Source organism: Thalassophryne amazonica, chromosome 20, assembly GCF_902500255.1.
Source record: "Thalassophryne amazonica chromosome 20, fThaAma1.1, whole genome shotgun sequence".
NCBI classification, from domain to species: domain Eukaryota; kingdom Metazoa; phylum Chordata; class Actinopteri; order Batrachoidiformes; family Batrachoididae; genus Thalassophryne; species Thalassophryne amazonica.
Window position 1 is genome coordinate 48,138,411 of NC_047122.1, and position 21,772 is coordinate 48,160,182.

Consider the following 21,772-nt stretch of genomic DNA (forward strand, 5'->3'; position numbering starts at 1 on the left):
GTTCAATAAAGCAGATTATCTACCCTGTCACCACAGTCAGTGGCACGAGTGAGGTTTGTGTGATGGCTCTGTGCTTTACTGCATTAAAATATTTTCCATCCCAAAAGGAAACCACTCAGGGAAAACTGTGGTCCACTCTTATCTTCTGAAAGTAAAAGTGCTGCAGCCAGGTTTTACTTTTACATGAGCGTCCCCTTGACAAGAGATTGGTTCACCTTCCAAGGGTTTAGGGTAGCATAATTCCACTGATCATCCCACCCAGAACAGAAGAGAAAGTGTTTTGAGCTGCAGCTATGGCTAGGGAGATTTACCAGAGATTGAGATTTACTAAAGAGCAACAGCTACTGGACATCCAGTCGTCACAGTGGTACTAGGTCTCTTCTGTGGATCCTTGGGTACGACTGGAATGATTGTGACAAATGACCAGTTACTTTTTAAGATTTAAATGAGGAGTGTCAGCTATGACATTCTGGCCATGGGGCGCATTTCTCTTGACAAAATCCAGTCAGAAGGTGCCTCAGTGTTGAGGTGGATGTGTCTGTGTTTCATCTGACTACAGTAGATAGATGGCCATCTTCAAGAGTTGGAATGGATTGATTGTTTGCCTGGGTAGCTGCCATCCAGGACGTGGTAGATGCTGAAACGTGCAGCATCCCAGACGTCATACAGGATGTTGTCAGTCTACAAGTAGCTCCACAGCACAAAACCAGTTTCAAATACAAAAAAGTAATATTTGAGATGACGCTTTACATTCAGGTACCGACTACCTCAGGCTAAAAATTCAAACAGGGGTTGAAGCTCAGCTCTAGAACAGAGACACGCCGTGCAGGACAGTAGTGGTGCCTTTCAGTTCCTCCTGTAACCAAAAAAAGGGTGTTGGTAATGTGAAGCAATCCCATTCACAACAAAGCCCAACCCCCACCACACTGTACACGGCAAAACAGTCTATGCCTGAAGTGAGTTGGGTGTAGTTGAACGCGTGTAAGCACCTAAGGAATTTATTTGATGCTTCTTTAACCTGCTTCTGGCTCATCATTCGTCTCTCCGTTTACGCTTCCACTCGGCGCCGTCCCATCTTCTACCTCCCAGTACCCTCGCTCCCAGCTTCATTTCTACATACGCCTCCTTTCTCTCCTCTGCAGCCAGGCAACAACACAAACAGTCTCTCTTCCCGTCGTACTCCCGCCACCCGTCACTCCATTCATCCATGCTAACTACAAGTCTCTCACCGCAAACGTTTTAACCAGGCTGACGGTACTTACATGTCACCTCCATGGTTGCAGGAGTTGTGCGATACTCTCCACAGTGACTGATGGAGCCTCGTGCTTTTGCCAGAGAAGGACTGATGGGAAAGCAGCAGATGTGGCTCCTTGGAAGAGCGGTCTAGCTCACTGTGGGTACTTAGCTTTAGCCACGATGGAGGAAGAAACGCCTGTCAACACAGCTCCTCCATCTCCTCCTTTTGCCTCGCTCTCCTTTCTGTGTCGGCCACTCTTTCAGTCTTCCTGTTCGACTTATCACGTTACCTCTAATTAAACAAAACATTCGCCGTGTCTCCTATAATAAACACTACGATTCCATTTCTGCATGATTCCGTTTCTCCCTCTGTGACTCTAAGAGCATCAGCCAGGCTGCTTTGCCTCACTTATGTTGATCTCCAGGCTTATGCCCAGATTGGACACACGCCACGATCAGAGGCGCCAATGGTGGTGTAGCTTGTGGATCACATGATAGACTTGCACGGGTGTGTGGGAGAGAAAAGTGAGGAGACTGAGTGAGCTTTAGACAAGGGGGGAGGGAAGACGGAGGAGAGGCGGAGGGGTATTGTGCGTGGCTGCAAGCCGCTACATCAGTGAGGGATTTTTTTTTCTGAGCGCCTGAACAAAGAGATGGAAGCTATTTTACCTGCGGAGGAGGAGGAGGAGGAGGAGGAGGAGAGGCTCTCAGCACTGATGTTTGGAAGAAGAGACAACAGACAGTGGTACAAGACAGACGCTTTTGCACACAAGCGCTGATGTACACAAACGCCGCCGTATACAGCGGAGAAGTGGCTCCATCTTACCAAAACAGCGAGAATAGTGCCACGCAGCAGCGGTAATTGGACAGAGGTTGCTATGGAAACAAGAGAAACGGTTGCCTGATGGTTGGAGCTTTGCTCTGGGAACGTCAGACATCATGCACATACACAATCCCCAGTGTGCTATAATCACTTTTCTTTTTTTTGTTTTTTTTGGGGGGGGATATTAAGCACCATGTTTAAAACTCTAACTAGACCAAATGTGTCACAGCACTTCGATGAGTGGATGAATGTGTGTTGTCACACTTTGTTTAAACCTTTGTGGTTAATGTGTCTTAAGTGAGCAGAGTACCAGGTAACAGTTGGTGTTTTCATGCAGCGCCGATGCTCAGTCAGCCTCAGAGTGCAAGTAGCATTTTAGAAATGCTCAAACAATCACCACAGTGGTGTGTACATCCACATACCGGTGAAATCTGAACAACATGTTTTAATAATCTACACCTCTGAAACCTCAGCGCTGTCAGGATTTGGTATCTATTATTGGAGCTGGAAACTGTGCATGAACTGTGTTTAAGGTGGATGGCCTCAGAACCGCTATTTACACATTTTATTGTTGCACAGGAGTTGGACTACCAATGTTTGACTGTAGGTGTGTACCTCAGGTTATCTGTGTGCTTGAAAAACACTGTTGTCTGAAGTTGCTGGATGCTGTATAGTTGTGATGAACTGCGAGTGATGCTGCCAGCTGGAATCCATCTCGAGGACTTTCTGGATGGACATTTATTTTTGTGTGCATGTTTGACAATGTACTTTGTTGTATTTTGTTCAAATGATTTTTGTTGTTGTCAGTATGGCTTAAGCAGTTGGTCTCCCCTCAGAGTCTGTTCTGCTTGAGGTTTCTTCCGTAAAAATGCCCAAGGGAGTTTTTCCTTGCCACTGTTGCCTATGTGCTTGCTCAGGCAGGGGGTGTTAGTAAGATTAGACCTTACCCTTGTGAAGCACCTTGGGGTGACTTATGACTTCTATTGTAGCATGTAGATCATGAGAAGTCATAAAAAAACTGTTCAATTTCATAATAAAGTTTAAAATTAGCTAAAAATACCAGATTTATTTAAGTGATAAAGCCATGGGATTGAAATTATGTTTAATTCTTCATTTATCTGAGCTACTGTAACATACTGTATTTATGGAAATACATCCTTTTAGTCAAATGCGTCATCAAATTGTTAAAGATTTTGGGTAGGCCCCAGATGATTTTCAGATTTCAAAGTGAGGTCCAGTGAGCCCTCATAAGTTTGGGAAAGTCTGCACCAAGATGATGGGCTACTTCAGGACTTTCATATTATTATCATCATCATCATCATCATCATCATCCATGGACAAGTCACAAAGTGGACATATAGCATGGGAACAACTCAGTACTCAGTGTACATACTTCCAATGAAAGGCAACCAAATTCTTCTGAGTTGCAGTTGCTGAAATAATTTATGCCAAATTGCAGCCTAATTAGCAGGCTTTTCTTAAATATCATCTCTGTGTCACCATAATAAAAACACATTACAAATATAAAATATCTGTAATAAAGCATTGTTGAGCAAAAGCCTTTTGAATAAAAATAACAATTATTAATCATTAATATGCAAATGAATGGACTAAACTATTCATCAGGGGGATACCTACGGTGTAAGTATCAAGTGTCTGCCATGTACTGTTATCTTGTTCAAAATAATGTATCCACATACACAGACGGGCACGAGCATGACAACATTATGTCCTGCATATTATGCACACAGTGCTGGTACATTAAAAAAATAATTTCTGATTATTTTTAGTGCCGTTTATTTTTTTTTTGGTTCATGCAAATGTTTATGATCTAGTCACAGTGTGCACCTTTGGGGTTCTTTTTAATCCTTTACAACTTTTGTTTTACAAAAACACGCGCAGCCTTTGACGATGTCAGCTGCAGATAAACAACTGTTTCTTGTTGACAGAATGAGGTAGACAATGACAACTTCAGAGATCATCAGAGGGCCTGATGTCTGTAGAGAACTTCTAAGTTCACAGCAGACAAGCTGAGCGTTACGTCAGTACATCAGAGGCTAACAGCGCGGCGCTCAACGCACCATTTAGCTGATAAGAAGCTCTTGAGACCAAACAGTTGTGCTATTGACAAGCTGCTGCTGAATTTCTAAACCCCAAAAGTAGCGCAGAATGAAAGATGAGGTTGAGGAGAGAGGAGAGAAAGAGAAGGAGAGCATTATCTATACCACTGCCAAATATTTGAAGATAGGCAATCTTATAAATACACACAGCCCCGAGGAGATCAGTAGATTTATCGAAACGCTGCTGTAGATGATGACTATAATGTTGTGTTTTTCCATCAAGTTAAATAAATATGTTGCATGTTTGTTCATTCAAAGCAACTTGGATAAATGCTTTGAAATCATCACTCTCATCTTTCATCATTTATTTCACATGAAAATAACAGGATGATGAAAATCCATCACCACTTTTTTTATGCACAATGACAGCCACTCCACTCAGAAATAACACAAAAAAAAACCTCTTGGAAATTAGTATTTGAGGATATGAAGATGTTGATTTGTCATCCTCATGTAGCACAATATACCACATTCAACATAAAACGTGCAGGGCGACCGTTAGGACTGCACCTGCATAATAAATAGTAAATACACAAGTAACTGTTTAAACATCTGATCATATAAGCAGAGAACATGTGACAGGGGAAGCAGACTAGAGAACAGAACGCTGATATGAACAACAAATAAGGCTAACTGACAAACAGAATATGCACTATTGGTCATAAAAACAATAAATTATTAATAAATTCCCACTGCAAAGGGAAACAAACTGCTAGTTTTCATTTTTTTTTTTTTTTTTTAGAAGATATGGCTCATGTCACCGGAGGGGGGGAAATTCAGTAAGAATCTTAATCGGAAAAACCCAGGAGATGTCTGAGTCTTTTCCATCTCTCAATTTCGCTTTTTAAAAAAGGAAATGCCAAAAGCAATCATTGGTGAATTGAGGAAAACGAACACTCGCATATGTAAGCTTCTTAATGAGGCTTCATGTTTGCATGAGGGCTTGTGTAATGTCACCCTAATGAGTAACATGAGCTGAGACACAAGAATTAACATTTAACTAATTTTACTGTGACATTTAACAACAACAACAATAGCAATAATAATAGTAATAATAATAATAATATTAATAATCGAAGAAGTATTTATGTACAGTAGCACTTTCAGGTTAAAAAAAAATTCAAAGTGCGTTAAATAATAAAACACAAACCCCCAAATGTAAATAAACAAACAGAAAACAGATTACAAGTCCAAAGACCACATCTTAAACGCTGAAAAAAATTAAATAAATAAAACCATAATTGAAAGTAAAAACTGAAAGTAGTCAAATTTAATTTAACCTTTATTTAACCAGGTTAGTCCCATTGGAATTGAGATATCTTTTGCAAGGGGGGACCTGGGTAATTATGAAGTTTCTAATTCACCCAACCTGCATGTCTTTTAAATGTGGGAGGAAACCAGAGCACCCGTTAGGAAACCCATGCAAACACAGGGAGAACATGCAAACTCCACACAGAAAGGCTACAAGTGGGAATCGAACCCGTGATCTTCTTGCTGTGAGGCAACAGTGCTAACCACTAACCCACCGTGCTGCAAATAAAGAGTTTGAGTTTTAAGATAAGTTTACATTGTAGGTTAATTAAATATTTGTCTCTATTTAGTTGCCATTTATTTAGCCTAGAGAGGTGGAGATATGCTCTGGAGAGAAGAGGAATGAAAGTCAGTAGGAGCAAGCTTAAGTACATGTGTGTGAGAGAGAGCCCAGGAGAATAGTGTGGTTACAAGGAGTAGAGGTGGTTAAGGTAGATTAGTCTAAATACTTGGGGTCAACTATCCAAAGTAATGCGGTAGAGTGGTGAAGAAAAGTGTACAGGCAGGGTGGAGTGGGTGGAGAAAGGTGGCAGGAGTGATTTGTGACAGAAGACCATCTGCAAGAGTGAAGTGGAAAGTTTACAAGACAATAGTGAGACCAGCTATATTGTACGGTTTAGAGTCGGTGGTACTAGCAAAAAGACAGGGGGCAGAGCCGAAGATGCTATGGTTCTCTTTGGGAGGGATGAGGATGGACAGGATTAGGAATGAAGATATCAGAGGGACAGCTCAGGTCGGACGATTTGGAGACCAAGTCAGAGATGCGGGATTGAGATGATTTGGACATGTGCAGAGGAGGGACCCAGGGTATAAAGGGAGAAGGAAGCTGAAGATGGAGCCACCAGACAGGAGGACAAGAGGGAGGTCAAAGAGGAGGTTTATGAATGTGCTGAGGACATGCAGGTGGTTGGTGTGACAGAAGACAGGGTGAGATGGAAACAACTTGTTGTGTGTTGGGGGGGGTTTGGCTGGACAAGGTTGGGTTGTTTTGTGTTTATTTTCCTTCCCAGGTGATTTGGGGCTGTTCTCTGAGGAAAATGTGCTGCAGAAGAGTCTCTCTCCTCTGTTACGATGATTGGCTGCACCTGTTGCATTCTCGTGCAGCTCTCTATCAGGACAATCCACGACACCTGTGATGTTCACGTGCAGATCTGAGGACTTCTAGCTGGTACCAATGTAGTGATGAAGAACTACATTTAAACCAGCAGTGAGTTGGATAAGATTGCCGGAGAATACGACCTTGTGACGACCGTGTGGGGACGCTGAGGGCCGTTTCAGAGTCTGACATTGCGCCTGTGAAGGAGGACGAGGGTGAGAGGCAAACGTTGTCAGCACACGACAGAGGTGAATATTCTGATAAGTTTATCCGTGAATGTAAATTGGCGTTTATACGCAGCTATAAGTAATTATTGGTGAAAATTGTTTGGCGTGCTCCTCACGGCAGTGGCATGCAGATTAATGATCCTCCACTAGCTGTGAGCAGCAGCCTCTTTGAACTAAGTTTGAAACCAGACCTAAACGTGTAGCTGATAAGTTTGCCTCTAAACAATATTTTGTAGTAATAAGTGTTGAATAATCTCATCTCTGTTCCTCCTTTGCAGAGTACAGTCTGGGAACGTCACATGGAGGGGGTGTTGGCGGAACTCCTGAGTCCTGAACGTTCGGACTCCGACTGTTGAGACGCTGAGAGAGCGCGCCGCCTTTTCACCTCACCAGAACTCTAATTAGCACAAAGAGAGAAAATAAATGTGTTTTCTTTTGGGAACTGCTTCTGATTATTTCATGCTGGGTTCAGTCAGATACTGGACCGCTCCTCAATCCGCGTCTTATCCATAATACAACTGATCTGCTATACTATAGCAGCTATAGCGACCCCTAACAGGTACAGCCGAAATAAGATTTAGCTGCCATCTTTTACAGTGTTGGTCATCAATTATGAAAACAGCTTTTGAAACAGCAGCAGTCTCATTCTTTTTGTTCCAATCAGTGGAAATGTATGCAATGAAAACTGATCTTATTACTTGCTGTGACCCAATTTCATCATACCTATTGTTACTTATATTATTCAGAGGTGTTTGCTTTTATAGAGGAAAATAATGCAAAATTTATATCCCAGCATGATAGTGAAGTAGATTAATGCTTGAAATGGACCATGTCCATTTCGTACATAGCGTGCAGTGACCGTACCCTTTAATATTAAATTCATAATTTGATACGGATGCAGATTTGTAAACTATCCAGCAGGTAGCAGGTAGTAGCCTCAGATGCGGCGACATCTGAGGCTGGAGGCGATTACATCTGAGGTTGCCTACAGCTACATTCGTGGATAGCGGTAGCTACGACCGTGGCTGGGGGCAGCTGTGAATGAGGTTAGCAACGGGGAGGGTTGGTGTGCGGCGACCGGACCTGTGGTGGTGGAGGCTACAGGTGAGAATTGTTTTTGTAATCAATAGTGGCCATACTGAGCCACGATAGTCGGCATGGCACCACCCAGGAAAACAGATAAACTCGAGGAAGCTATAGAGGAGATAAAGACCTCATTAAACCGTACGAGGTCTGTGATAAAACTAACGTACCTTTTTTTTTTTTCAAAACTATATGGATTTAATCACGTGCGATTACATCAGACAACCTTGAACCCTCGTGCGCATGCGTGAGTTTTTTCACGCCTGTCGGTTACGTCATTCGCCTGTGGGCTGGCTTTGAGTGAGGAGTGGTCCACCCCTCCCGTCGGAATCTCTTTGTCTGACAACTTCCTGAGAGACTGGCGCTTTGCTTGATCAAAATTCTTTCAAAAACTGTGAGGCACATCGAAGTGGACACCATTCGAGTATTTCAGCTGGTATTTTGCGAAAATTTTAACGGCAGATGAGAGATTATGGACTGTTGCTGTCGCTTTAAGGACTTCCCACGGAGCGGGACGTTGTGACGCGCCCTGAGCCGCCGCTGTCTGCCTGTTTTGAGCTGAAAGCTTCCAAATTTAAGCCTCTGTTGACCCAGGACGTCGTGACAGAACAGAGAACTTTCAGAAGAGGTCGGGATCAGCAGTTTATCCGGACATTCCACTGTTAAAGGAGATTTTATTAATGAAAGAGCGTGCGGACGGGTCCATGCGTCGGGACAGGTCCGTGCGTCGGGACGCAGCCGGCGCGGTGAGGCGGAACAGGAAAAACACGTCCGTGTTGATAACCATTTGTAAAAACCAGGCGGCTTTTGATGGCTTTCAGTTGAGTGACTATCTGAGAAATTGTTTAACAGCTGGACATGTTACAACTTGTCCTTAAGGCTTCCAACGGAGGTGTTTTTCCTGTGGCGGCGCCGGCTGCGTCCTGACACGCGGACCTGTCCGCACTTTCTTTCTTTACAAAATCTCCTTTAACAGTGGAATGTCCGGATAAACTGCTGATCCCGACCTCTTCTGAAAGTTCTCTGTTCTGTCACGATGTCCTGGGTCAACAGAGGATTAAATTTGGAAGCTTTCAGCTCAAAACAGGCAGACAGCGGCGGCTCAGGGCGTGTCGCGACGTCCCGCTCCGTGGGAAGTCCTTAAAGTGACAGCAACAGTCCATAATCTCTCATCAGCTGTTAAAATTTTCGCAGAAAACCAGCTGAATTTCTCGAATGGTGTCCACTTCGATGTGCCTCAGGTTTTCCTTTTCGTATGGCCTCTTGAACAATGTTCTGAAGCATGAGTGTTGCAAAGGTTTTGAAACATTGCAAAACAGTGTTTTGAGTTTGTCATTACTAACTCGCAGTGCTGAAGAAAATTTTTGGTATTATCCTCTGCCACACATTCTATGCATTCTTTAACTGTAGTTTTACATTACCGTTCTGTGGATATTCTGTCCATACTGCAAATATAATCTTTTCATTGCTCAGTAATATTGAGAAATAATGGTTCTCAAAAGAAAATGGGAACCCTGCAATACGTTCGTTTGGGTAACTGCACAAAACAACACACCTTATTGAAGTCTTCACTTGTGGCCCTCATTTCTTTCCAGGTCTTGTTGAGGAGCTGGATGCAGATACAGAAGAATTCTTCAAAAGAGCGATCATGGGTGAAGAACATTGGATGGAAGTCATGGCAGTTCTCACTTGCTGCAAAAAAGAGAAAACCAAACCATCACCGACAGCAGCGGCCAAAATGAGAGTTGATACCAGTGAATGAAGCCTGTTAGTCAGCAACGGCACGACGGCAGAGTTTCATATCACACGCCTCTCTCCAGGTAATCATTTGAAGATCAGTGCATAATTTTTATAAATATTTATATATTATATATATTAAATATTTCATAATATTTATAAAAGATGTAATGCTGCATAATAAAGTAAAATAAAGCTCACAATGTTTTCTCAGTGAATTTAAAAACCTTATTTTGAGAAATCATGAATTAATTTGCACTTGTTCCACTGTCACATTTACTTTACTCGCTACAAGTTAAAACATTTGTTTTTTTTTCAAGTAACCCCCCCCCCCCCACGCCCCCAAACAACAACAAAACAATAAAATAAAAAAATAAAAAGACAACAAACAAATGAAAATCCACACTACTTATTGGCCTCGAATTTATGAATAAAATAAATAATGGGACCAAAAGAATATGTCCTTTCGTCTTAACTAAAGGACATAAAAAAGAAAAAAAAAAAAGAGAAAAAAAATGGACAGTTGTCAGTTGTTAAATAAAAAAAGGTGCTGAAAGATTTCAGGTCTTGTTTATCTCCAGTGCAATTTTATTACTTAATGGCAATTAGCTCTAAGGTGCTCTCCCCAGTTTTTGTGTATGTGTATGGTGCTTTTTAATATTGTATTGTTTTTATTATGTCTGACTTTAGACTTTTAATTGGGTTTTATTTTCACTGTTAATATTGTCATATTATTGTCATTGTGTACCTTGTCTTTTGTGTGCTCCTGCTGCAACACTAATTTCACTTTACTGGACAATAAAGAAATTCTGATTCTGATCAGGGTTTTTTAAATACTTTAAATAGTGCAAAATACTATGATATGACTATGATATACTATTCTTTGATGATGATCATACCGAAACATCCCAAGCTAGATCTTCAAAGATAAATCACAATTTTAAATGCAATAGTTTTGTGTCTATATTTTCAGATACAGCGTTATAAATGTGGCAACAAAGTTAACAGACAACTGGAATATAGGTGGGCCATCTGTAATTATAGTGTGTGGTGTGGTGGTGGTGGGGGAGTTATTGGATTTCTGAAAATTCAATAAAACTCTCCAAAGAGTGACTGCTCTGTGTGATTGGAAATTTAGCTCCTCACCAACAACAAACAAAATACACCTTAGACACCAATTACATCCAACAAACACTACTTCAAATGGATAAAATAAAGATTCTTCATTTTCCACAGACAGAGCAGACTCATTTGTTTTATTAGTAAAGTAATGAAGCTTTTCAGCTACTGCTTTTTTCTATGGGTATGTCTCCTTGAAATGGTTATAAATGAAAGCCAGAAATCTCGACTGTTCAAACAACTTTCACCAAGAACTCCAATAACAAGGCTTGACATTCACTTGAGCTAAATTCTTCTTCCTCTTCCCTTGGCAAGATGAGCGCCTTGAGCCAGAAGCTGTTTTATTTAAGGAGTGTAAGAGCAGCATAGCAGGGGCGACGGCTCGCCAAAAGCAGCCATGAAATTGGATGGAAAGGGTCAAGCAGCAGTCGAAACTTTACGGTATAATGAGTGATGCCCGCAGGACACGGCTCGGTGACCCAAGCTTCGATTTGTGAGCAAAGGATGAGCAATTAAGGGAGGGTGGCGGGGAGAAATCCAGAGAGATGTGCCACTGGGGCAGTAGCCAGTCAGGAAACTAATAGAGGAGAGCTAAAACAGATGCTGACAGGGTGCTTAGTCAACAGTAGACTGCCCTCAGGAACAGCAAAACAGAGGAAAGAATAAAAACAATCGTGTCAAACGCCTTCATTGGCTGCTTGTCCTGTTGGGATGGTCGAAACTTGAAATGACCTCCAAGCTAAATGAGCAGTTTTGTGATGAGACCAGCAGAGATCTGAGGTGGGAAAGGTAAGAGGAATTACATGTCAAGGCTTATTTGGGGGATATGGACAGTGAGCCGTCTTGTCTGGCTCTGAAGAAATTTCCCCATCCTGAAGTTTTACTAAACGTACCAAGTCAGAGTGTTTTATCATCTGTCGCAAGGCTCAGCTGAACCCAAGGCAGATAAGAAGAAGAATTAATAAAATAAAATCAAAAACCCTCAGTGGGTTGAACAAAGCTATCAAACAGAGTAATTCACCTAAATGGTTGCACAGTCGGGACAATTTTCCCACATAAAGAAAATTATTTAATCAGGGGAGCAGTGCACAATTGGAAACAATAAAACAAAACCCTAAAGTGGTAACTACGCTTGGAAAATGATGATAATGAGGATGTTAAGGTGTGTTTATGGCCCTATTGGGTGAAAGGTGTAAAATGAAACTTTAACTTCCCTGGAGACATGGCTTCAATTGCTACATATTTTCAGATGTGTTTCAGACACCATCAATTAAAACTGGCCATCAATATTGTAAGGGCCCTGTTCCACTGGGGAGAGGATTAATTGCGCATGAATTGAGTATACAAAGTTAGGGCGTTCGTTGTCGTCCGCAACAAAAATGGCCAAAAATGACAAATGTCCCAGTATGAATTACGGATATATTAATAATATACAGCGAATATATGATGAACAATCACGGTTATATAACGCATGTAGTAAGGAAACTGATCCGACACATTGAGATTATCATGGCAGTATTACGGGTGTATTATGAATGCATCGTGCATCTGCATTGCGGTCATAAAAGAAGCGCACTCGCTCCTTTCGGCATCACTATTCACACCAACAATACAGCCTCTGGAGCATTTGCTGGATTGGACAAGTTGATCACAGAGTTAATGTTCTTGTTGTCATGCGAGGGTTAACTGTTCATGAGTTTGGGGAGCAGGAGGGGGGAAGCTGCTCGGGGTGTGAGATGGTGTTTTTTTTTTTTTTGAGAGTGTCACAGAAAACAGACTTCAGCGTGAGTTGTGGCTAAACATCAACTCTTCCTTTTGTTGGTGTTAAATAAAAGTCCTGGATTACAGCCGATATTATGTCTTTGTGGATTTACACAGCCGGACCGGCACTGACTGGCAGGTATGTCGCTTTCTGCCTCATATAGTACTTTAGGTTTACGTGATGTGTTTGTTATGCATTCACAGATTGTCCGCAAATCAGCTGCAAAGCAGATGTAATAAAAACGCATTAATCGTGGCCGATCTGTATGCAGTCGCTACAACATATTTTAGTTTGTGATGTGGACACGATGGGTATGCAATATATCTGTTTTACACACTGTCCCGGTCCGCTGCCAATCCGCAAATCCCTGTCAGTTGCGGATATCAGCGGTTAACGGCAGATATACAGCGCATAGAGTGAGTATGTATTGTGTATGAATTGAGTATGTATAGAGTATGTAAGGCGGATGTTATCCGCATCCAGATTTTTGAACAGCTCAAAAATCCTGGCTGCGGACATGCGTGCCTCTGCGGATGATCACGGGCGTGTTCGGATGATGGCCAACTCATGCAGGCATGTTACACGGATATTGCGGATGTTTGGCGAATATGGGCCAATTTTGTGCACAATCCATACGCAAATCCTCCTAAACACCAGCGGGACAGTGCCCTAACATTACGATTACTGCTCAAAACTGAAATTAGTATTGCAGTTTGTGTACTATACTGTATGTTCTGGAGTATAAACTGAGTTTGAGTTTGTTTTTTGTACTAATTTGGGAGGTCCTGTGCCTTATACATCCGATCAGTTTATATACTGAGAAATCACACATTTGTTATTATTATTATTATTATTATTATTAATAATAATAATAATAAAGACTATTTATATAGGAGTTTCCCAGGAATCAAAGCACTAAACAAAATAAACTCCAATAACAAAAGAATAAATGTCAATAATAAAAAGTACAGTACAACAATGCACAAAGCCCCCAAATTATAAAGCCCATAACGCATAAAATAGGTGAGACTTATATTCCAATGATGCTTATACTCTGGAAAATATGGTACTAAGGAAAACTTCCAAATGCACCAGCTCTGTACAAAACCACGCCTTATTTTGAGACTAATATTCCAGCATGAGCACAAGCGGTATTGTGACTTAGCGGGCACAGGCTCTGGGTGTAAAAATGACATTTGCATGAGTTGGAAACTACCAACAACACCTGCACTGGGTTGTGCATCACATTGCACCAGTTAGGAAGTAGGACCCATTCTATCCATCAGAGATTATTTAAGTTTTATTTCCTCAAGAAGCCACAAACTTTAAAATTCATCTTCACGCAATGTATAGTCAAATACCTGAAAAACAACATTTATATGTTTTGCATGAAATTGGTGGAGTGACATTTATTTTGGTGTATTGAAACATTTGTATCATAGCATGAAGTAAAATGTGTTAACCATTGGTGAAAGCTAATTTTTTTTTGCAATTGGTTTTGCAATTTCCATGTTGTAACATACAGTGAGGCAAATAAGTATTTGATCCACTGTCCAAGTTTTTCCAGCTACAAAGAATGCAGAGATCTGTATTTTTTTATCGTAGGTACACTTCAACTGTGAGAGATGGAATCTTAAAAAAAAAAAAGTTAATTTGACCAAAGAGCTGTCTAAGGACACCAAGAACAAAACTGTAGACTGGCAACAACTGTTGGCATCTTTATTATAAAATGGAAGAAACACATAATCTTTCTCAGTCTGGGGCTCCATGCAAGATCTCGCCTCGTGGGGTAAAGATGATTGTGAGAAAGCCCAGAACTACACGGAAGGACCTGGTCAATGACCTGAAGAGAGCTGGGACCACAGTCACAAAGATTACATTAGTAACACATGATGCTGTCATGGTTTAAAATCCTGCAGGGCAGCAAGGTCCCCCTGCTCACGCCAGCACATGTCCAGGCCCGTTTGAAGTTTGCCAGTGACCATCTGGATGATCCAGAGCAGTCATGGGAGAAGGCCATGTGGTTAGATGAGGCCAAAATAGAGCTTTTGGTATCAACTCCGCTGTGTTTGGAGGATGAGAAGAACCCCAAGAACACCATCCCAACTGAGTAGCATGGGGGGTGGAAACAGCATTTTTGGGGGTGCTTTTCTGCAAAGAGGGCAAGACGACTGCACTGTATTGAAGGGATGATGGATGGGGTCATGTATTATGAGCTTTTGGCAAACAACCTCCTTCCCTCAGTAAGAGCACTGAAGATGGGTAGCTGGGTCTTCCAGTGTGACAATGACCTGAAACACAGCCAGGGCAACTAAGAAGTGGCTCCGTAAGAAGCATTTCAAGGTCCTGGAGTGGCCTAGCCAGTCTCCAGACCTGAACTCAATAGAAAATCTTTGGAGGGAGCTGAAAGACTGTATGGAGGAGTGGACCAAAATCCCTGCTGCAGTGTGCAAACTTGGTCAAGATCTACAGGAAATGTCTGAGCTCTGTAACTGCAAACAAAGGTTTCTGTACCAAATATTAAGGTCTGTTTTTCTATTGTATCAAATCCTTATTTCATGAAATAAAATGCATATTAATCATTTAAAAAAAAATCATACAATGTGATTTTCAGGGTTTTTTTTATTGTGTCTCTCACAGTTGAAGTGTACCTATGATTAAAAATTACAGACCTCTCCATTCTTTGTAGGTGGGAAAACTTGAAAAATCAACAGTGGATCAAATACTTATTTGCCTCACTGTGTATTTTTTCAAAACTCTAAGACAGGAAGAAGACCAGGTAGCTCAGTGGGACAGAAAGTGGGCTACCAATAAGTCTCCCTGGGTTCACTTCCTGGTTAAACAACCCATCTTTATCTACATTGTCCCAGTCCACCCAGCTGTTAATGAGTAGCGACCTTGGGTGGGGAAGTAACATGCATTGGACTGGTGCCCCATCCAGGGGAAGCCATAGACGTATCTGCTACATGCTACAGAATCTGGCGATAAGCACTGACATCACTGGGCCTCAGTGCCTATATTCTCTTCTGTTTGTAAGGTGAGTCTGAAAAACCTTCTGTGTTGAGTATTTCATAATCTAGTTCTCATTGAATAGATGGCCTGATGCTAACTGGCAGATCTCTGTGTTTTTACTCTTACATAAAAAGTGATGTTGGCTTCAAAAATGAAATGTTGGTGAACAATGGCCAAACTGGTATTTAATGTGGACCATAACCATTCTATTTATTTGTGAAATTTCAAAAGGATTGGTCAACAAGAAATACACAAACATGAGAGAACAAGTAAATAACAAAAACTGCCAATGCCAGGAAGAGTACAGTCTTGGCACAAAAAGAACAGCAATAAGGATTCTCAGTACATACTGAGTGAATCAAATTACTGTCCTATTTTCGACTGTTGTGTTGGAGGTTTCCCAGTATATATAGACCTTTCCAAATGTTTCAGGGTCGACAATTTGACAGCTACACTTGCAGCTTCTTTTTAGGCAGAAGAAATGCCACAATTGAGTCATTCTCACTGCTGCACAAACACACTTAAATTTACCTGCATGAGTGGAGCTAGCACTGCAAGTGCAAAGTCATGTTGCTGTGATTAGATAACTCTGAATTTAAGCCCTGCAATCCTTCAAACGCTCAACGTTTTTACCAGAGAAGTGCTTCAGTGTTACTCTGACACTGACGCTACACTGATTAAATGAAAACAGCAGAGAATAAAACGCCGCCCATCACCAAAGCCTGTCTGTAGACGACAACGTTGAAAACTACTTTCAGCATCATGAACAAAGGCAATGTTATCTATAATGAAGTTTCTTTGTTACTGCAGGTAAAAAATAAATAAATAAATAAATAAAGGACATCAAACAGAAGACATAATATACAGGGCAGTCTGCAATCTGAAAAGTTTCTGTGGAAGATTCTGTCACGAGCTATCATGAGGTCCTCAACAGCCGGGAAAATAAATGTCAGTGCTGACATGCTGTCATGGATGAATAAATGGACATTCAAAAATACATAGTGCCATCCCTTAAAAGGCTAGTTCTCAAATGTGGCCTTAATTAGTTCCAGCGGATTGAGTAAAAACAGCCCTCCTGCTTCATACAGCAGAGAAACAGCCTGCAATTCCACAGGCTAACGCAGTGGGAAATTGGGTGGATGACTGGACACATCAAGTAGCTGAGGAGTGCAACACTTGGATGGATGAGTCACATAGCCAGGGGCATTGACACACACACAAAATAAAGTCTGCCTCGTAGCTGGATGGCACCGCACTGAACAGCAGGGTGGATATGAACTCTTGCAGTTCTTGTCACAATTTATGACTGTTTTTGGCCAAGCCTACTGATTCAGAGTCAACAATTTAGATAGACTGAAAGTGGACTGTAATGGATTTCCTTTATCCATCTGCACAGCCAGATGTTAAAAGCTCAAACCACCCACAAAGCTGGTAACAGGACATTGTGATGACCAGTTTTGCTAGACCAGGGGTGGCCAAGTTCGGTCCTCGAGAGCCACATTCCTGACACTCTTAGTTGTCTCCTTGCTCCAACACACCTGAATCCAATGAAAGGCTCATTAAAAGTCTGCTAATGAGCCTTTCATTGGATTCAGGTGTGTTGGAGCAGGGAGACAACTAAGAGTGTCAGGAATGTGGCTCTCGAGGACCGAACTTGGCCACCCCTGTGCTAGACCATATGCCCACATGGATCTGTGCCCTTGGCCACATGACATGACCATGTGTGATCGCAATAATAGAATACAGAGGAGATCAGGTGGACAGAGATGATGGAGGAGGAGGCGCAGGAATGTGTTTCATGCTTTTACTCTGTGTATAGATCCGCTCCCTCAAAAGAAAACCTATCTTTTTTTTTTTTTACCAGAGTCTGCCACTGAAATAGTAATGTGCCACATTTAAGTAGGTGGTGCTGCTATTTTACAAAATTAAATGTTGCGGTGTATTACCCCCTTAAAATATGGGGAGGAGGAGGCGCAGGAATGTGTTTCATGCTTTTACTCTGTGTATAGATCCGCTCCCTCAAAAGAAAACCTATCTTTTTTTTTTTTTTTTACCAGAGTCTGCCACTGAAATAGTAATGTGCCACATTTAAGTAGGTGGTGCTGCTATTTTACAAAATTAAATGTTGCGGTGTATTACCCCCTTAAAATATGGGGACAGTTATTATGAACAAGAACATGCATATGATTGACCAAATGATCTAGTCTAACCCCCCTGGACATACTCCCTGAAGTCAAAACCCCCCAAATCATGCATTGTTCACTCCAAAATACTGCATGGCAATGACAAAGAGCCTGTAAACCAATAAAGAAAGCTATTTCACCAGCATTCTTTTATCACACAAAAATAATATTATAGGAACATTGTAGATATTGTGAGGTTTGAATAATGTGAGCATTTATGTCCATAATGGTAGGGGTTGGTGTTAGCACAAATATTTTGAAATTCCCCCTTAAAAATATGGAGGCTGTTATTATGAACAAGAGAATGAAAATCACTGACCAAATGATCTAGTCTAACCCCCCTGTGCATACCCCCCTAAAGTCGAAGTTTTCACACCATTATAATATAGATAATACATCACCTTTTAATATGTTTTTAAGTGACATGGTGACTTCTATAAAGGATCACAAATTCTCAATTATTTTGATTAATAAAAATAAATACAAATTATTTATTATTTATTATTAGCATTGTCATTATTTTAATTTTACAATAATAAAAAACAATTAAGAATAGTAGGAAACAAGCATTTTTTAAAAATGAATAAAAAATTCAAGCGTAGAATCCTGTCCAAATTAATTATGTAGTTCAAAGACAATGTTTGCATATTTTCTAACTCTGAGATGTACTAAACTGCAGATGCACTGGTAAACCACTGATCCAAAATATGACCAATTATCCCGAAAGAGAAACTGCAGCTCAGAGTATGGAGAGTTCTCCCCTCTTCTCACTTTCTCTACTCCTCCATCTCCTGGGACAAGTATGGTTGAGTTAGGATCAGGGGTCACGCTTCTCTTCTTGAAGTGAATGTATCACTGTGTTCATAGGCGGCCATGCATGTGTGTTCAACCGTGACAGTGTGTGGAACAGCTGTCTCTTTCATGCTCTTATCAGAGTCCATTCAACGTGACAGCTCTGAGGGTCCAGTGACATCACATAAGAGCTAAATATTCAACTGTACAGCCCACCAATGGGTTCTGGGGTTGGGAGAGGTGACTATGCATGTGCACACAATGACAGGGAGAGAGGGGGGACAAGCTGACTGAAGGCCATACTGACATCTGTCAAGGTCCCGTGTGTATTTGAATGTCCGTCTGTGCACAAATGTAAGCAAAACAAGACTCGAAGTCACCTTGCAGCTCTGCCACAGGATGAATCCATGTCAGAAAGTGTCATATTCAGCCTAATTACAATATCAGCATGGCCTGATGTCCAACTGTGACAAAGGGAGTGTGAGTGTGTGTACACACAGCTGCGTCAGCACCATCTTTTCCGGTCCAGTCGCTCTTTGCATGCATGCAGGATGCCAAAGCAGCAGGTACAGAGAGATGCAAACCAAGTGTGGCTGAATGACTCTGCAAGCCGACTGTGACTGCAGACAACAACACACATACAGGCAACGCAAGAAGAGGGTTTAAGGCTCCAGGTGAAGGCAAAGCTCCTTATAGAATGTCGTGCTGCTCAGACACAAAGTGAGACTAATTTAAAGCAGGACTGTTAATGCCAAACTGTTGGAAGGTAACCGGACCGGCTGCAGGTGGCCAGTGGAACTAACAAATAATGTAAAAGTGAAAACTGCTCCATAGAGAATAACTGAACGATGGTACCAGGCACTTCCTGAATTTCCTTCATTAAAACAAAAAAGTAGTAATGCTGTAGGTCCTTTAATCTGCTGCTGTTAATGAATTTCATCACAACTGATATTTTCAATTTTATGCTTTTACTGTGGAGTGCACTTGATGAATAATGCAGTGAAGAACTACCACAGGATCAGCATTTTCTTATTAAATCAGTCTTCAATCAATCAATCAATCAATCAACTTTTTTCTTGTATAGCGCCAAATCACAACAAACAGTTGCCCCAAGGCGCTCCACATTGCAAGGCAAGGCCATACAATAATTATGAAACACAGTCTACGTCTAAAGCAACATAACCAAGGGATGGTCCAGGGTCACCCGATCCAGCCCTAACTATAAGCCTTAGCGAAAAGGAAAGTTTTAAGCCTAATCTTAAAAGTAGAGAGGGTATCTGTCTCCCTGATCTGAATTGGGAGCTGGTTCCACAGGAGAGGAGCCTGAAAGCTGAAGGCTCTGCCTCCCATTCTACTCTTACAAACCCTAGGAACTACAAGTAAGCCCGCAGTCTGAGAGCGAAGCGCTCTAATGGGGTAATATGGTACTACGAGGTCCCTAAGATAAGATGGGACCTGATTATTCAAAACCTTATAAGTAAGAAGAAGAATTTTAAATTCTATTCTAGCATTAACAGGAAGCCAATGAGGGGAGGCCAACACGGGTGAGATATGCTCTCTCCTGCTAGTCCCCGTCAGTACTCTAGCTGCAGCATTCTGAACCAACTGAAGGCTTTTTAAGGAACTTTTAGGACAACCTGATAATAATGAATTACAATAGTCCAGCCTAGAGGAAATAAATGCATGAATTAGTTTTTCAGCATCACTCTGAGACAAGACCTTTCTGATTTTAGAGATATTGCGTAAATGCAAAAAGGCAGTCCTACATATTTGTTTAATATGCGCTTTGAATGACATATCCTGATCAAAAATAACTCCAAGATTTCTCACAGTATTACTAGAGATCAGGGAAATGCCATCCAGAGTAACGATCTGGTTAGACACCATGCTTCTAAGATTTGTGGGGCCAAGTACAATAACTTCAGTTTTATCTGAGTTTAAAAGCAGGAAATTAGAGGTCATCCATGTCTTTATGTCTGTAAGACAATCCTGCAGTTTAGCTAATTGGTGCGTATCCTCTGGCTTCATGGATAGATAAAGCTGGGTATCATCTGCGTAACAATGAAAATTTAAGCAATACCGTCTAATAATACTGCCCAAGGGAAGCATGTATAAAGTGAATAAAATTGGTCCTAGCACAGAACCTTGTGGAACTCCATAATTAACTTTAGTCTGTGAAGAAGATTCCCCATTTACATGAACAAACTGTAATCTATTAGACAAATATGATTCAAACCACCGCAGCGCAATGCCTTTAATACCTATGACATGCTCTAATCTCTGTAATAAAATTTTATGGTCAACAGTATCAAAAGCAGCACTGAGGTCCAACAGAACAAGCACAGAGATAAGTCCACTGTCCGAAGCCATAAGAAGATCATTTGTAACCTTCACTAATGCTGTTTCTGTACTATGATGAATTCTAAAACCTGACTGAAACTCTTCAAATAGACCATTCCTCTGCAGGTGATCAGTTAGCTGTTTTACAACTACCCTCTCAAGAATCTTTGAGAGAAAAGGAAGGTTGGAGATTGGCCTATAATTAGCTAAGATAGCTGGGTCAAGTGATGGCTTTTTAAGTAATGGTTTAATTACTGCCACCTTAAAGGCCTGTGGTACATAACCAACTAACAAAGATAGATTGATCATATTTAAGATTGAAGCATTAAATAATGGTAGGACTTCCTTGAGCAGCCTGGCAGGAATGGGGTCTAATAAGCATGTTGATGGTTTGGATGAAGTAACTAATGAAAATAACTCAGACAGAACAATCGGAGACAAAGAGTCTAACCAAATACCGGCATCACTGAAAGCAGCCAAAGATAACGATACATCTTTGGGATGGTTATGAGTAATTTTTTCTCTAATAGTCAAAATTTTGTTAGCAAAGAAAGTCATGAAGTCATTACTAGTTAAAGTTAATGGAATACTCAGCTCAATAGAGCTCTGACTCTTTGTCAGCCTGGCTACAGTGCTGAAAAGAAACCTGGGGTTCTTATTTTCTTCAATTAGTGATGAGTAGAAAGATGTCCTAGCTTCACGAAGGGCTTTCTTATAGAGCAACAAACTCTTTTTCCAGGCTAAGTGAAGATCTTCTAAATTAGTGAGACGCCATTTCCTCTCCAACTTACGGGTTATCAGCTTTAAGCTACGAGTTTGTGAGTTATACCACGGAGTCAGACACTTCTGATTTAAAGCTCTCTTTTTCAGAGGAGCTACAGCATCCAAAGTTGTCTTCAATGAGGATGTAAAACTATTGACAAGATACTCT

The 21,772-nt window shown here is 41.2% G+C and overlaps 1 protein-coding gene and 1 long non-coding RNA gene across 7 annotated transcripts in view; one reads left to right on the top strand and one right to left on the bottom strand.

Moving 5' to 3' along the window:
• elmo1 (engulfment and cell motility 1 (ced-12 homolog, C. elegans)) overlaps positions 1–21,772 on the bottom strand; it is a 194,661-nt gene that overhangs the window by 42,427 nt on the left and 130,462 nt on the right. For all 6 annotated transcript variants that reach the window (XM_034160648.1, XM_034160650.1, XM_034160649.1 and 3 more), the window contains one exon: positions 9,452–9,588. In XM_034160648.1, coding sequence (XP_034016539.1) covers positions 9,452–9,588 — 137 coding nt within the window. The remainder of the gene's footprint in view (positions 1–9,451; positions 9,589–21,772) is intronic.
• On the top strand, positions 1,780–9,635 carry LOC117501695. Its single transcript, XR_004558066.1, has 2 exons — positions 1,780–2,165; positions 9,492–9,635. It is a non-coding gene; the product is annotated as an uncharacterized LOC117501695 (long non-coding RNA).